Source organism: Ceratotherium simum, chromosome 9 (assembly GCF_057802395.1).
Source record: "Ceratotherium simum simum isolate JZ-2026a chromosome 9, ASM5780239v1, whole genome shotgun sequence".
In the NCBI taxonomy this organism is placed as follows: Eukaryota; Metazoa; Chordata; class Mammalia; order Perissodactyla; family Rhinocerotidae; genus Ceratotherium; species Ceratotherium simum.
In genome coordinates, this window is record NC_141908.1 from 77003152 (window position 1) to 77019928 (window position 16777).

The following is a 16777-nucleotide window of genomic DNA, read 5'->3' on the forward strand; positions in this document are numbered from 1 at the left end:
CATTCTCCCCAAGAGAGGCAATGCAACACACACACACACACACGCACACACACACACGCACACACACACACACATACGCACACACAGATCAAAAGCCAGGACTTGGCTTGGTTACTCAGAAAGTCTTATATTAAGTCCTGCCTTCGGCCATGTAGGAGCTTCACTTCTTTTTCCTTTGGAATGAGAACTTGGAAATATGTTCTCAGTCAAATGTGCATCTGCATCAAGGCCCCAGACAGAAAACAGGCAGACTCAAACCCAGCACCCTCAGTGGCCTCACAGATGAAACACCCTTGGGGCACAGGCCATCTCCATTAACCCCAGGTCCGCACACCAGCAGTCATGGTGCCAAGGGGTCCGTGGGGCAGCCATCACCCTTGTGACTCGTGTTCCTGATACAAGATACCCTAGTCCACTGTTGGAAAGTTCTACTTGACTCCTTTATGAGCTTTGCAAAATCGAAAAGTGATAGTTTCTACAAACCAAGAAATGTGGTCGGTCTCTTTCGCACTTTAAGTCACATTTAAAAGCACTTGTGTTGGGGGGTGTTCCTCTGTCCTAGTGGGGACAAAGACATCTGAAGACGAGAGGGAAGGGCGCCTAGAAGTCAGGCCGCGTGGAATGACCCAGGTGTTCTGTGTGAGGCATCCTGGTCTCAGAGGACAAACGCACAGTGACCCCTGTTCCTGAGGGTCTTGGGCATCGGGGATGGACCTTGGGAGCTTGCCATTCTCACTTTGAACGAGAAGGCAGCCAAGTTATCTCTGATGGTGCCAAGTGTCTTTTGTGATCCTTTAGATTGAGTCTAAGTGATTAATTAGTGGCACCAAAAAGCAGAAACCATGTCAAAGTTTTGACATATCAAATGACCTCAGATGGTTTTTGTCTCCCCAGTGGGAATTTGTGTCAGCCTTCCGACAGGCTCAGTGCCAGCAAAACGCCTTGGCCCACGTGAATGCTGGCATGCGAGTCCTCCTCAAAGAAGGCACAGATGCCATCGAGGACCTGAGCATTGCCTATGGAGGGGTCGGGGATGCCACAGTCAGTGCACATAAGTCCTGCCAGCAGCTTCTAGGGTGGTAAGCAACAAACTCTGCACCCCGAGGGTGAAACTTGGCATCAAAAAAACAAGTGGAGGGGCTGGCCCAGTGGTGTAGTGGTTGAGTTCCCGTGCTCCACGTCAGTGGGTTTGGATCCCGGGCATGGGCCTACACATTGCTCATCAAGCCATGCTGTGGCGGCACCCCACGTACAAAATAGAGAAAGATCGGCAACAGATGTTAGCTCAGGGCCAATCTTCCTCACCCAAAAAAAAAAAAAAAAAACAACTGGAAACTTGGCTCCAGCAAGTTTTGATAAAGCGCTGGGAGGATGGAAACTCCTATGTACAGAATGACTGCTTGTTCCCTCTGTAGTTTTGCTAAATGAATCAAACCTTCTTTGACTTTGATTAGTTAGGCACCACTCTTTGGGTGAGAGATTCAACAAAAAAGGCCCAGGACTGTGTGCAGCCTTGTTGTCTTGTGCACATCAACACTCTGGCAAACCCACCCTGGGCAGCGTCCAAGTGGCACCTACCACTCCTGCTGCCTGGGTGCACTCTTCTTCTCCCTCACTCAAGGCAGCGTCCAAGTCTGAGTCCTGTCCGGTTCATAATGGAATTGGCCCTAATGGTCTATTTATTGAATGCCTGGTTCCAGTACCTTCTGGCTCTTGAACATGCTTGGTTCATGTTGCAATGGAACAGGTCCCATCCCCACTCTGCCGTGACCCTCGGGCCACTCGGGCCACTCGGTGCAGCCTCCCAGGCATCGGTTTTGCTGAATGGCTTGGTGAGGTGATTTCTAAGTTCCCTTCCAACTCCTAAAAGGAGCCTCTGGGGTCTCCAAATTATCCCCATCCAATACCCAGCACATGCCACTCAGTTGAAACTGCTCTTTAACTGGTTCCTTCCTGCCTCCACCCCACCAGGCGCTGGAATGAGCTGATGCTGGACGAGGCCTGCAGGCTGCTTCTGGATGAAGTCTCCCTCCCAGGCTGGGCTCCAGGGGGCAGCGTGGAGTTCAAGAGGACTCTGCTGGTCAGCTTCCTCTTCAAATTCTACCTAGAGGTTCTGCAGGAACTGAAGAGGCTGGTGAGGCTGCCCTCTGTGCCTGGAAGTGCTCTGGCTTTTCTGTGCTCCTTGCAGCGTGAGCTCCCAGCTTTCCCCCTGCTTTTGCGGACTGTCTCTGGGCAGCCTGCGACATTACCTGTCACCTGTTCTGGGTCGGGCCTTGTCAGTTCCCAGCCATCCCTCCTGCCGGGATGCAGCGCTGAAGGGCTACTCCCTGTGGCTCAGGGTGCAGACCATCTTCCAGCCATAGATGTTTGCTGTGGCCGGAGCAGTGAGACAGCACGGTGCCCCTGCCTCTGGTGTGCAATTTGTTTTCTTTTAAAATCAACTTTATTGAGGGATAATTACGTGCAACAAAATGCACCTATTTAAATTCAGTGAGTTTTAACAAATGTGCAAACCTGTGTAGCCACCACCTCAAACAAGATATAGAGCATTTCCATCACCCCAAAAAGTCTCCTTTAGCCCCTCTGCAGTCAACCCTCAGGCAACGGCTGATCTGCTTTGTGGACTATAGATTAGCTTTGCCTATTCTAGAATTTTATACTCAATATGAAATGTAAAATTAAATTTTATTTTTCAAAAATACTAAAACTTATTTGTATGCTAATATTTAAGTAACTTCTCTCTAGATTTTCTGATTGTAAACTTCTGGAATAAGTTAAGCAAAGCAAAACATTCTCTCTCTCTCTCTCTCTTTCCTCCTCTGACCACGATAATACCCCCTGTCCCCCAACCGCATCCCACCCCGCAGTCCAGTGTTCCTAAAGGATCTGGTTTTCATTTACTCCATGAAGCCCCTCACCAGCCACATTCACCAAGCTAATCCTTGCTGCCATTCAATTTCTGAATCAAGACACTTGATGTGTTTCAGTGAGGCCCAGAGAGACTTCCCGATTTTACTGCTCTCCCAGGAAAGCTGAGTTGCTGAGAAAAACCATCAGGATTTGGGCTCTTTGTGTACAATGAACTCCAGCCCGTTCTGGGATGGCTTATCCAGCCCAAAATTTTCTGGCTTCTCCTCCTGCCTCTGCTGGCCAGCTCACCTCTCCCTCCTCAGGGTGACTTGAGATCAGATTCAAACCAGTCAGTCCAGTTCCACACCATGTGGAATGGGAGGGAGGGCAAGAAACGTTCAGATAAAAAGTGAAATCCTGGGGGCAATGTGGATTTGGGTTTTCCAGGCTACCCTGGCCCTGCCGTTTCTCAGATACTTGACCCAAGTCATTTTCACGTAAATCAAAGCCCAGCTTAATCATCCACTAATCAGCTTCTCTTTATTGTTTTGAATTACCTCTTAGGACAGCCATCATTTTCCTGAAATTTCAGACCGATTCCTAAGTGCTCTAGAAGATTTCCCGGCCACAGTACCCCAGGGAGTCCAAAGGTACCAGGTCAGTGAGTTTAATTTAATGGAAACTGAGAAACTGAGAGATAAGTGATAGCTGTGTGAATAAGCCAGCTCTTCAGAGTTGTGGTTTCTGGTTCTGACTTTCCAGTTTTGCTAGAATATTGGCCTTTTGTTTGGGCCACGTCAGGGAGGTGCTAAGATCAGGCCTGAGCTACTGCTAGATGCTCTCAAGGCTGAACCGCCCTGGAGCAGCTGACCGTCTGACTCATAACTGATAGTGTCTTCACTTTGGGCAGTTGTGTGACCAGCAGCTAAGCCAGGTGTGGGGAAAGCACAGAGCAGGAGAATGGCCTCCAGCCCTAATAGCAAATGTTTAATCTCCAGTCAGCAAAACAAGAACCCTGCAAGTAACTGAACACACCCTTCCTGAAGGACAATTTAGACAGTCTCTATTTCAGAGCACAACCCCTCCCCTCACCCCATCTCCACACACAGATCTTCCCTGAGAAGAGTTCCAGAAGAAACACTTCTCCATCCCTTCACACTCCCTGGGATGTTTTTGTGCCACTAACAGGGGCAGCCAAGGCACCTTCATCCGGATCTGGGTGGACTCCACCACGGTTTGCTCCTCCTCCCTCCCCAGAGACCCTGCTCAAGTCCATCAGCAGACTTTTGGCTTAGATTTTAGTCCCCTCCCCTCAGAAATTAGGTCACTGTAGGCCTCATCATCATGATCATTTTCCACGTGAACAGGTCGATCATTGGAAAGGTAAGAAAGCAGGGCAGGGAGACCCTCTGAATGCCAGAAGAAAGGGGTCCAGGCACCACGTGGGAAGGTGCCAAAAGGAGAAGCCGGTGCCCCTTCCCCTACTTCACAATTTTGCCCAAAGGTTGGCCCTGTCTAAGGCATTGCCACATAGCTGAAATGACAAGTCCCCAGTCTAGTTACATCACAAAATTATCACACTCATCATCTGACCCACGGCACTGTCTGTTGCCCGAGGGTGACCGTCTGGTTTCTCAGTCCTGAAGCAGGAGTGTTGGTGATTGGCCAGGCCACTTCTGAGGTTAAAGCTGTCCAGGGCTTCTCATGTCTTCCTCTGCAGAATGTGGATTCTCACCAACCCCTCCAAGATCCAGTCGGACGCCCCATCATGCACCTGTCAGGTCTCAAACATGCCACAGGTGAAGCCATATTCTGTGATGACATCCCCACGGTGGATAAAGAACTTTCCATGGCTTTGGTGACCAGTACCAGAGCTCATGCAAAAATCATGTAAGTGGGCCAGTCCGGTGGCATAGTAGTTAAGTTTGCGTGTTGTGCTTCGGCGGCCTGGGGTTCGCAGGTTCGAATCCCAGGTGCGGACCTATCCACTGCTTATCAAGCCACGTGTGGTGACATCCTATATCCAATATGGAGGAAGATGGGCACAGATGTTAGCTCAGGGCTAATCTTCCTCAGCAAAAAAGAGGAAGATTGGCAAGGGATGTTAGCTCAGGGCTGATCTTCCTCACCAAAAAAGAAAGAAAAGAAAAACAAATCGTGTAAGTAAATGAAAAGCTTTCAAAAAGCCTTTTAAAAGCACATCTGGGGACTCCCTCAGAGGAATGTGCTCGTTCTCCCTCCTAAACCCAAAGAATCTAAAATGGGAAGAGTAAAGAAAAGGTCACCAGCCCCAGGAGGAGGAAGGGAGAGTATCCAGAAATAACCAGCATGAAAGAAGATCAAAAACCATAGTTTGAGCCCCTTGCTTCCATTTTAACCTCCCAACACCTCATCTCCCTGCTGCAGCCTCGGGCTGGGCTCAAAGCAGTCACTCTGAGCAGGGCCAAAATTCTGCTACTGATAAAACACTGAAGTCCTTCATTACTGCATGTAAATGGCCACTATCCTAAGCTTCCTAAGATGCCCCTTGCCACAGCCACACTGGCCCCTCCTCAAGCTCCCTTCCCAGCAGCTAAAATGTTACCCCTGGCCCAGTGGGGGGCCTTCTGGGCCCTTCTATGGTGGGTCAGCTTTGATTGGTCAGGGCCTAAGCTGGACCAGTTGTTATATATTTTGATTTTCAGCCATGCTCTCTCCCTCCGTCAAAGGTTTGGGGCCTCAAAACTTGCTGATTTCTACTTCTTAAATATTTCTCTTTTTTCAGATCGGTTGATTTGTCCAAGGCCCTTGAACTACCTGGGGTGGTTGATGTGATAACAGCGGAGGACATTCCAGGTACCAATGGTGCCGAAGACGACAAATTATTGGCTGTGGATGAGGTACAGAACATGCCTTCCCAGATGACTTTGTACAGATTATCACCAAGGTACCACCTCCGGCCAGCTTTCCATCTCCTCCCAGCAATTTCTGCCATCGGAGGTAGAGGTGCCAATTCTTCCAGCTTCTCTCTACCCCCACTGTCTTTATTCAGATGGGCCTGCTATTCTGGAGGCAGGAAATAACGTAATAAAGAGGAAACTTAGGGCCGGCCCGGTGGCTTAGTGGTTAAGTGAGCGCGCTCCACTGCTGGCGGCCCGGGTTGGGATCCCGGGCTCACACCGACGCGCCGCTTCTCCGGCCATGCTGAGGCCGCGTCCCACATACAGCAACTAGAAGGCTGTGCAGCTATGACACACAACTATCTACTGGGGCGTTGGGGGGAAAAAATAAATAAAAATAAAATCTTAAAAAAAAAAAAAAAAAGAGGAAACTTATTACAGAAAAACAAGTCCTAGTTTCCCACTGTGTGCTCTTGAGCCCGTTTACCCTCACCTGAAGAATAAATGCAGGCACTGACCCGGATCAGGTTAGACTACCCTAGACAGATCTAGAAAGGAGAGGACAAATCATACAGCCACTCTCTGTTATTTGTACCGAACTCCCTCCCTTCCTAGATCAACCCCGCCCCCCACCTCCCGCCTACCATCACACAATCCACTTTTAGTAAAGTTGCCCTTGCCACATCTGACCTTCAATTCAATTCCACGATCGTTCATTGAGCATTGCTGTTGGAGCCGGATGACCTTGGCTCCTTTTCCAGCCCCACCACCCACTAGCTGTGTGCCCTTGGTATCATCATCTGCAAGTGGGAACGATCGTAGCACCCACCTCGTCGTGTTGTTGTGAGATTTGAATGAGGTCATGTGTGTAAAGTGCTGACACCAATACTTGGCATGTGACAGCTCACAGTGTCAGCTGCTATTGTCACATCGCAGTGAGTCCCACACAGACTGTTTCTCCTCCACTGTTCTTTTGGTTGAACTCCAGATGAAGAGGCTGGCTTTCATTTAGGAGCTGTATTGTCTGCTCAGGCCGCCACAACAAAATACCACAGGCTGGGTGGCTTAAAAGACAAATTTCTTCTCTCACAGTCCTGGAGGCTGGAAAGTCCGGGATCAGGGTGCTGGCAGGTTTGGTTTCTCCTGAGGCCTCTGGTCCTGGCTTGTAGACGGCTGCCTTCTCCTTATGTCCTCACCTGTCCTGTCCCTGTGCACGAGCCTCCCTGCTATCTCTTCCTCTTCTCATAAGGACATCAGTCATATTGAATTCTACCTCCACCCGTATGACCTCATTTACCTGAAGGGCCTCTTTAAATTCTCTATTTCCAAACACAGTCGCACTGGAGATTAGGGCTTCCACATGTGAATTTGGGAGGGGACACAGCTCAGTTCATAACAGGAACCATGTTGTACAAAAAATACTTTCCTTATCTTTAAACTGGAAAATGACTCCATGAAAGTGATATATGTGAACCAAGCCTGACAGAGGACGGAGCAGATTCAAGTCACAGCCAATCTCACATCCACTCTGGGGCTTACATTCATTGAGTAAAATGGCCAGTGGAACCATCCATATTATTTAAATTATTTTTTTAATTAAAAATTTTTCCCCCAAGCTCTTGTAATTGAATGTGACTCCGGTGTAGTTATTATTGCTCAAGAATGATAACTAAGACAGCAGCCACTGGTAAGGTTGAGCTAAGCCTACTTCTACCCAGAATTTTCTGCCGGCTTCATGCACGTACTTTCCACAGGTACTTTGCGTGGGCCAGATCATCTGTGCTGTGGTTGCAGAGACAGATGTACAGGCAAAGCATGCAATTGAAAAGATAAAGATCACCTACGAAGATCTGGAGCCCGTAATCTTAACCATCAAGGTAAGCAGGGCTGGCCGGTCTCTCCTGTAAGGTTGTAGAATCAAAACTACCTTTGTAAATTTCTTAATGCAAGACTAATTCAGGGCTCTAATTTTTTCTTGTCACTGGCTTGCTCTGGAAAAATCAACTTTCTCTGGAAGATATTACTTGTATGAATTGAAATTAGCTTTGGCTCCAAGAAACAGAAAAAAAATAATAATAGGAGTTTCTCTCTCACATTCAAAAAGTCTAGAAGTGGTCAGTCGAGGGCTTATATGGGGTTCTGTGTGTCAGGGATCCAGGTTCCTTCTATCTAGTTTCTCCGTTATGCGTGGTTTCCATTCTCCAGGTCACACTTTGGTCCACAATGACTACTGAAGCTCTGGTCATTAAGTCCACATTCCAGACAGCAGAGAGAATGAGGTGATGAAGAAGGGCATGTCCCTTTAAGGACACTTCCCAGAAGTTCCCATACCTTCCTACATCGCATTGGTTGGAACCTAGTCCCATGCCACACTTAACTGCAAGGGAGCTGGGAAATGTAGATGTCATTCCAGGCGGCCAGGTATCCACTAGATATTGGAGAGTCTATTACTTGAGGAGGATGCTGAGAATGGATATGGGGAACAATGATATTTTCAAGATGGAGCCCAAAAGCAGTGGGACTTTCATGATGGAATTCCACACAAATTTCCACTCTTGTTTCTGGGTCTAGATGATGGAATGCAAATGCTGTTCCCAGAAAAAAATAATGAAGTTAGAACAGAAAAGTCAGATGTGGACTAAGGTTTCCAGTTTCTAACTCAATGAAGAACAAATTCAGAGTAATTGAGTTGAGAAAAGCTTACTTATTTGATTGCTTGTGACAGAAAATAAAAATTTTCAAAGGCCCTAGTGAACCATTTGAACATTTTTTTAATGTTCCTAAAAGGTACAACTTGCTCAATATTCAAAGTATTTATTAAAAAGGTCATGTTTCTTCCAAATTCCCCTTTTGTCGGATTTGCAAGTAGTCCAAGGCATTTTTCTTGGCTCAGTCCCCTTCCTAGGGTTGGACTAGGATCCTAACATGGGTTTTTGAAACTTTAATTCTACCCATATCTTCAAGGGAGAAATGGCACCCAGAGGACACATCTATGAAATATCCTGGGACTCAGAGTAGTTAGAGATCTAGAGCTCCCTCAGAATAGGACTGTCCAGAGTCAGCAAAAAAATTTTTTGTGAACAAAAGTAGGTAACAAAATAGTTGTGTATACCAATATTTATTCATCCATCCATTCATTCATTCATTTATGTGACTATATATGACAGTCAGTGTAGGGTAGCGGTGAAAACATAGGTTCTAGAACCAAACTGCCGGGTTTGAATCCTGGCTGCACCACTAACTAGCTGTGTGACCTTAGGCAAATTACTTAACCTGTCTGTGCCATGGTGTCCTCATCTATAAAATGGAGGTAATAATCATAATGCCTACCTCATCAGGTTGTTGTAAGACAGGATGAGTTAATATGTGTAAAGCACTTAGCCCAGAGCCTGGCACACAGTTAGCGCTCACTAGATACAGCATATATTATAATAAGATGATACTACCTTATGACACATTTACTGTAGAGCAACTTCCACATGCACCAGGGTGACTTACTGAGATCTTGGTGTAGCAGAAAATGAAAAATTCAACTATATTATTCATTTTCTGCTGCTTTGAGAAATCAAGTATTCATTAATCGGCAAGATGTTTCTGAAAACTAAGCCTGGGCTTGAAAGCTGCCTCCATCACTTATTTGAAGCATGACTTTGAGAATGTTATTTTAAGTTCTGTAAGTCCAGTTTCTTCATCTGGAAAGTGGAGACAATAATAGAATTAATGTGAGAATACACATAAATACACTGTATATTGTACAGTGCTTGACACAGAACAAGCACTCAGTAAATATTCGCTGCTTCATTATTATCATCATCATCATTAGCAAGAAAGGCAATGGGCTTTACGGCTATTGGAGAGGAAGAACACAGGGGACAGGCCTCATTCTGAAGGATGGAAAATCCCCTTGAGTCTAAAGGTTAAACAAGGATCAGTGGGTCAGTCCACAGACCTCAGAACGGGAGGGCTTCCGGTCTTCAGTGTGAGTTAGTTCATGTTATTGTCAGAAAGAAAACAGAAAAAAAGGCTAGAAGGCCCTTATGAGATATGAGTTGCTCAAAGAAATGAGCAACTTCCTACAGTGTCTCTTGGGCTTTCTTGACCAGAGACGCATTAGGACTTGAATCTTCTCCCTCTAGACGGCCTCGGTTCTTTCAGATCCCTGAGTTAGAGGTTCTTGTACATGACCTACCTCGGTCTGACACCACTACTCTTCTTCAGGCAGCGGGTGAACAGGAAGGGCCCAGAACCTCACCCACACTGCATTTGGACCTGTCACCTGTCCCTGGAGACCCACATTGAAAATGAGAAATGAGAAGTTGTCATCCTGGACCACCATGGTGTCCCCAGATCTCAATTCTTAACATTTCTCTAATCCTTCTTGTTGGTTTTCTCTGCTCCAGAAGACATTCCCTCTGGCGTCTCGTCTGTGGCAAGTCCACGGCTCTAGTACTCTCTGGTACTCTCTGGCTTCACGACTCCTTTCATATGTCCTAGTAGATGGCGATTTTCAGGAGTTTACTGGCTTTTGATTAAGAAAAAACTGCCAGTGGAAGGAAAAAATAAAAAGAATTGGCTTTTGTGGTTTTTTCCTGTCACTCAGGATGCCATAAAACACAACTCATTCCTGTGCCCTGAAAAGAAACTTGAACAAGGAAACATTGAGGAGGCATTTGAAAAAGTCGATCAAATTGTTGAAGGTAAGCAACTCCAGATATTTAATAGAACCTCTGAGAGATTCTATTCTGAAGCAGACATTAGGAGCATGTGATTTCACCTCAGAAAGACCATCCTCTCATGTCTTCGCACTTTGCCAAATTTCTCATATCTCTTCCTCTCAGATTGTGTGTGTGTCTGTGTGTCTGTGTCTGTGTTGTTTTGAGGGGTGCAGGGTAGGGAGCAACAGAACAAATAGAGGAAAAACTCCTAAGAATTTGATTAATCAAGGGCAAAGTGAGCGGAACCGGACACTCGCAACTTGTTGTCCAGAACTGTAGTCTCTGGAACAGATCGGCCTCAGCTGACACAGGACAAATGCCGGATCCATTGGTTCCTTGGTCAGGACAAGGCCAGGCTGGCCGGTCCATGTCCCACTTGCTCTTGAGTTCCCCGCGTGGCAGTTTCCAGCCAGCACAACCTCCAGGACTTTCCCTGTGCTTGCGCTCCACAGGAGAGGTCCATGTTGGAGGACAGGAGCATTTTTACATGGAGACACAGAGAGTGCTTGTTATTCCAAAGACAGAGGACAAAGAACTGGACATTTATGTGTCAGCACAGGATCCGGCCCACGTGCAGGTGAGGTCCAGGACGGCCCCGCCTCCTCACCTTCCTCATTCCATCACCACCTTCAAGACACACAGCCTCACAGGTGGCAGCCGGTTTACCTGCAGAAACCTAGAATCCAGGTAGTGGGCATCACAGAGCAGCGAAGACCCAGAACCCTTATATTTGTTCTGGTCTTGTCCAGTAAATAAAAGAGCAGCCACATTCGCTTTAAAGAGTACATTCATTTGCACCATGCTTAAAGGAGCTCTGTGATTGGATGAGAGCACTAAATTATATCTGTACTTGATTTTTCTCTAAAATAATCATTACAGACAATCTATGGAGTAAACACATCGCTTTATGGCACATTTTCCTTTCCCCGGTCACAAAGTGCTCTAGGTTTTAGCTGCGAGCACGTCTTCTTCTTTAGTGGGCTGTCAGGAGCTTGCTGGTTTCCACCTTGTTGGGACATGAGGTCTGGGCATTTGGCTAGGATTACAGCTTCTGACAGGAATCCAGGATTCCGACAGTTTCCCTTCTGGAAAATACCGTTTTTCTGCTGGAAAGTCTGTTCTGTGAAGATTAACGGTGTTTGTGAATTCAAAAGAGCACAGCAAGATAGATGCAGACGATCTTGGGTTTTTTTACTGAGAGTAGATGTGAGTGAATTTTGTCGTGATGCCGTGTTTCAGGAAACAAAAGGCTTCTTTGCCATTTCACTCTTGTAAAACTTTCCCATTATCTCACTTTTGCAGAAAACAGTGTCCTCTACTCTAAACATCCCCATCAACAGGATCACCTGTCATGTAAAGCGAGTGGGTGGAGGTTTTGGTGGGAAGGTGGGAAGACCAGCTGTATTCGGGGCTATTGCAGCTGTGGGCGCCATCAAGTAAGTGCACTTGGGACACAGGAGGGTGTAAAATGCACACAGCTGAGGGCAGATCAGTCACTTGGGCTGCTGTCATAACCACCTGAGTGTCCTTGGGCAACTCAACCTCCTGTGTCTTTTTCTTTATTATTGTAGATAATAATACCCACCCTCCTAGAGTTATTGGAAACATCAGACGTACATAGGAGTTGGAATAGGCTAATTTGCTGTAAAAGGAAAAGTGGTATTACTAGTTGAGCACCTCCAGGGCTGGGGCTGCCCTGTCCCTGAGCTTCAGGAAAGGTGACCCTTTTAGTGGTGGAGCACGTCACCTGCCCGTGTGGAGTTTCAAGGGGGAGGCTGCTCCCCTACTTTTCCTTCCTTCTCTCAGCTGCAGGCGGGGTGCGGTGAGGAAAGAAAGGCTCCCACCCTCTGCCTCCCTGCACCTGGGAAGGTCTGGCTCTTCAATGTTGGCTCGACACGGACGGATGACCTCCTCAAAGAGAGCTCCTGGGCTAACCTCAACCAGAAGGCTCGCTCCCTCGCTGTTCATGCTGTTCATAGTGCTGGCTTTCCTATTCCTTGTTCACTTTCTATGGCTGCTTCTTTGTTACTTTGTCAGAGCCCCAGTAAGCCTGCCAAGTTCAAAGGCCTTGCTCCCTTTGACAACCTCTGTGTACTTCAGAGCTGGGTCCCGAGGCACTGAGATATGTGTCTCATTCTGCAATGAGAGATGGGAAAAGGCAGGATCTGAATCCTGTCTCCAGTTCTTCCCATAATGAACCCCCTCTATTCATACCCAGCAGAGACTAAGCAAGAGCTAATCAGTTCATCATATTCCCACCAGGCTTTGTGCCTCTACGACTTCTCAGACATGACTGTACGTTAGAATCATCTGTGGAGCATTTAAATCCCATTGCCTTGGCTGCCCCAATACTGGCCCAGCCATCAGTATGTTTTAAGACTTCCCCAGGGGTTCCACTGTGCAGCCAAGTGTTGGAACCAGCGTTGTAAGCTACAACCCTGCCTTAGCACACACCTGCCATGCATTAAGTGGTCCCCAGAGCAGTGTTCCCAAAGTGCTGATAATAAGAGTCTCCTGAGCTCATAGAAATTCCTGCCTCCCCATCCCAGACTCACTGAATCAGAATCACTGGGGGATAGACCCAGAAACTGTACATGTAACTGATGCTCCTGGTGATCCTTGCCACTCAAGAAGACCAGGAAACCCTGCCCTAGAATCGTGGTTTTCAACATGTACCTTGAAGATACCTGCATCAGAACCTCTGAGAAAAATGCAGGTTCTAGCGTGCCTCCCTAACCTGTTGAATCAGAATCCTAGTACTAAGGCCCACGAATCTGCATTTTCACCAGCACTCCAGATGATGCTTCTGTGCTTTAAAGCCTGGGAACCTCTGCCCTAAAGATTCAGAAAGGCTGAAGCCCCTAGCTACCCAAGGGCCCAATTTGGCCAACAGAGTAGCACTCGTGGGTGAAAACGAAGATGCTAACCCAGACATCCTAGGACGAGTGGTTGGCCTTGTTTTTCCAGTTGTGTTGTTAAGTTTGCACTAGCTTATAGCAAAATGGCTGGATCTGGGTGAGGGCCATAAGAACACAAGTTAAGGGCCGGCCCCGTGGCTTAGCAGTTAAGCACACGCGCACTCCACTGCTGGCGGCCCGGGTTCAGATCCCGGGCACACAGCGCTTCTCCGGCCATGCTGAGGCTGTGTCCCACATACAGCAACTAGAAGAATGTGCAGCTGTGACATACAACTATGTACTGGGGCTTTGGGGGGAAAATAAATAAATAAATAAAATCTTTAAAAAAAAAAAAAAAGAACACAAGTTAACTGACATATGACATTAATCCCTTTAACTAGATCTCCAACCATTGAGTTATAGCCCACAGCAACAATAGTAATTTAGTCACACATTAATTCAGATCAGTGCCTAGCACACGGTATGCACTCAATAAATATATGTGGCCTGGATGGATATTTAAATGAATGGTTGATAAATGAAGAGGAAAATGGATGGTGGATAGATGGGTAGAAAGGTAGATAGATGGATGGGTGAGGAGATAGTTAAATGAGAAGATGGATAAATAGGTGGGTGGATGGCAGATGGGTGGATGGATGGGTGGGTGAGTGGGATGGATGGAGAATCTGACTAAGATGTGTCCTGTTTAGAACTGGTTACCCCATTCGTCTTGTTCTTGATCGTGAAGATGATATGTTAATAACTGGGGGAAGACACCCATTATTTGGAAAATATAAAGTGAGTATTAAGGATGAACTTATTAAAATACCTCATTTTTATTTTAATGGTTTTATCTGTTTCTATTATTTTGATTTTGCTAAATTCTAAAAACAAACAATAATCTAAAATATTAAATGAGGACGCTGTGTTTTTAGATAGTCCTAACATTTTATGAGGAACTTTAAATAAATCTGGTCTAGAATTATGAAGAAGCTGAGTGACAAAAATACAATTTCAAATAATGATAAAAATGCTATTGAAGGAATGAGAATTTACAAAGACAAAAAAAAAAAAAGTGGAAGAAGCTATAAACATTATTATACCAAAACTTCTTGACTATAAAAATACTATTTTGCAGTAGAAATGTTTGGAAACAATTTGACCATTTTAACTGCAAAATCATTTTTTACAAATGTTTCCAGTGAGTGGTTATGAAAGTGATACAAAAGCACTTTGCAAACAGGGAAAAGAATCCACTAACTAGTGAAACAATTTAAAATTTTTTCCAGACCTCGTTCATTGTACTTTTATGCAACTATAGCATAAACACTATTAAAAATACTTGGCAATTGGTTAACAGCAACACTACTTTTCAAATTTGTGACTGAGTTGTTAGGATAGTTCTAATGTAATGTTTCTATATCAAATATGCTTTGTTTGGGAATTGCTTATAGCCTATACGTAGCTAGAGTTTCTGATTTTGTCATTGCTTAGATTACTAAATTATTATACTCCCTGTATTATTAAAGCCACAGGGGCCGGCCCGGTGGCACAAGAGGTTAAGTGTGCGCGCTCCGCTGCGGCGGCTGGGGTTTCGCGGGTTCGGATCCTGGGCGCACACCGACGCACCGCTTATTAAGCCATACTGTGGCGGCGTCCCATATAAAGTGGAGGAAGATGGCCATGGATGTTAGCTCAGGGCCAATCCTCCTCAAGAAAAAAAAAAGGGGGGGGGGATTGGCTTCAGATGTTAGCTCAGGGCTAGTCCTCCTCACAAAAAAAAAAAAAAAAAAAGCCACAGCTTTCCATGCCACAGCACAATTTTATTCTTCCACCAGCACTGGTAGTTCTTATAATTAGATAGGAAAGGACCACAGTTGGCCATTAAACTGTTTATTTGCCTTCAACTGCACATAAGTTAATACTCACAGCTATTATTATCTTCTAGCACCAGGAGCGATGTAGAGGTGCACTCTTAGAGCATGGCAGTTAGTGTTATGTGGTTGTTGAGTTCTTTGGTTTTGGCCTAGATTATAAATCAGGCTTTATTTATATCATAGTTATATCATAGTCCCATATATCATGGGACTGTTTTAGTACTAGTACTTAATAAGAAAATTCTAGACTATAAATATTTTGGTAATTATAAAATATAATATAAAATATAATTAAAAGAAGGAAATAATCAGACTTTTTGAAAACTCCAAATTTTATTTTTAAAGAAATATAATTTTACTTCCAATATAATATATGTGTGTGTATGTATATATATCCTCATTCAAACCTACCTAACAAAGTTTTGCGTAGTTATTCATAACTATTTGTAAATTAGCATAAGAGCTGTTTATGTGTGAATACATTCTTCCAAAATTCTTGAAAAGTTTATATTAAGCAGTTTAAGAATTCTCTCTGCCACTTTATTTATAGGACTATTCTGCTTAGCAATTCTTCATGAAAAGTCAAAGGTAAACTTCAGCCTAGTGTTTGTCAAAATTACCATAAATTCTGAATTTGTGGCTTTTCCTATATTTCTTAACAGCTCTGGTTTATTATCCAACGTTTCCCTTGGAGTCAGTGATAACATAGTTGTACGGTTCCTTCAGGCGTATTTATCCCTGTTTTCAGAAAGGCAAAGGGACCAGGCCAGTCCCTTTTTGTTTTTTGTGTGTGTGTGAGGAAGATCAGCCCTGAGCTACCATCCATGCCAATCCTCCTCTTTTTGCTGAGGAAGACTGGCCCTGAGCTAACATCCATGCCCATCTTCCTCCACTTTATGTGGAACCCCGACACAGCATGGCCTGACAAGCGGTGAGTCGGTGCGCGCCCAGCATGGGAACCGGCTGCCAGCAGCAGAGCGCTCACACTTAACTGCTATGCCTCGAGGCCAGCCCCAGGCCGGTCCTGTTTTGGTTGAACTACAATAGATAGTGGGAATTTTTCTTCTCAATCTGACTGTGCAGACAGACTAGTCTGGGTGGGTGGGAGGGGATGGCAACTTCAAGCCATGGGGCTTCCTGGAGCCCCCTCAGTAACCACAGCACTAGCTCACGTTTGCTGTATCCTTAACAGATGACACAGCGCCTCACCAGCTCTGTAACCTGAGAGCAGTCATGCTCCTGCTTCCATCCCCACTCCGAGGCCTGCCTTCGTAACAAATACCAAGAGATTTAACTCATATGTGGAAGATAAACACACACAGAGATACAGAGAACAGATTGGTGCTTACCAGAGGGGAAGGGTGTGGGGGGGAGCAAAAGAGGTAAAGGGGCACATGTGTATGGTAACGGATGAAAACTAGACTTTAGGTGGTGAACACAATGCAGTCTGTACAGAAGCTGAAATATAATGATGTACACCTGAAATTTACGTAGTTATAATCATCAACTGAGTCACAACCAACGTGACCTCAATAAAATTTAAAAATTAATTTAACTAA

General features: G+C 45.5%; 1 protein-coding gene across 1 annotated transcript in view; it reads left to right on the forward strand.

Moving 5' to 3' along the window:
• LOC101389789 (aldehyde oxidase 2) overlaps window positions 1-16777 on the forward strand; it is a 74771-nt gene that overhangs the window by 25433 nt on the left and 32561 nt on the right. The window contains exons 14-23 of the mRNA XM_087435571.1: window positions 895-1079; window positions 1972-2149; window positions 3415-3507; window positions 4571-4740; window positions 5615-5729; window positions 7484-7606; window positions 10330-10426; window positions 10897-11021; window positions 11747-11880; window positions 14052-14139. Coding sequence (XP_087291697.1) covers window positions 895-1079; window positions 1972-2149; window positions 3415-3507; window positions 4571-4740; window positions 5615-5729; window positions 7484-7606; window positions 10330-10426; window positions 10897-11021; window positions 11747-11880; window positions 14052-14139 — 1308 coding nt within the window. The remainder of the gene's footprint in view (window positions 1-894; window positions 1080-1971; window positions 2150-3414; window positions 3508-4570; window positions 4741-5614; window positions 5730-7483; window positions 7607-10329; window positions 10427-10896; window positions 11022-11746; window positions 11881-14051; window positions 14140-16777) is intronic.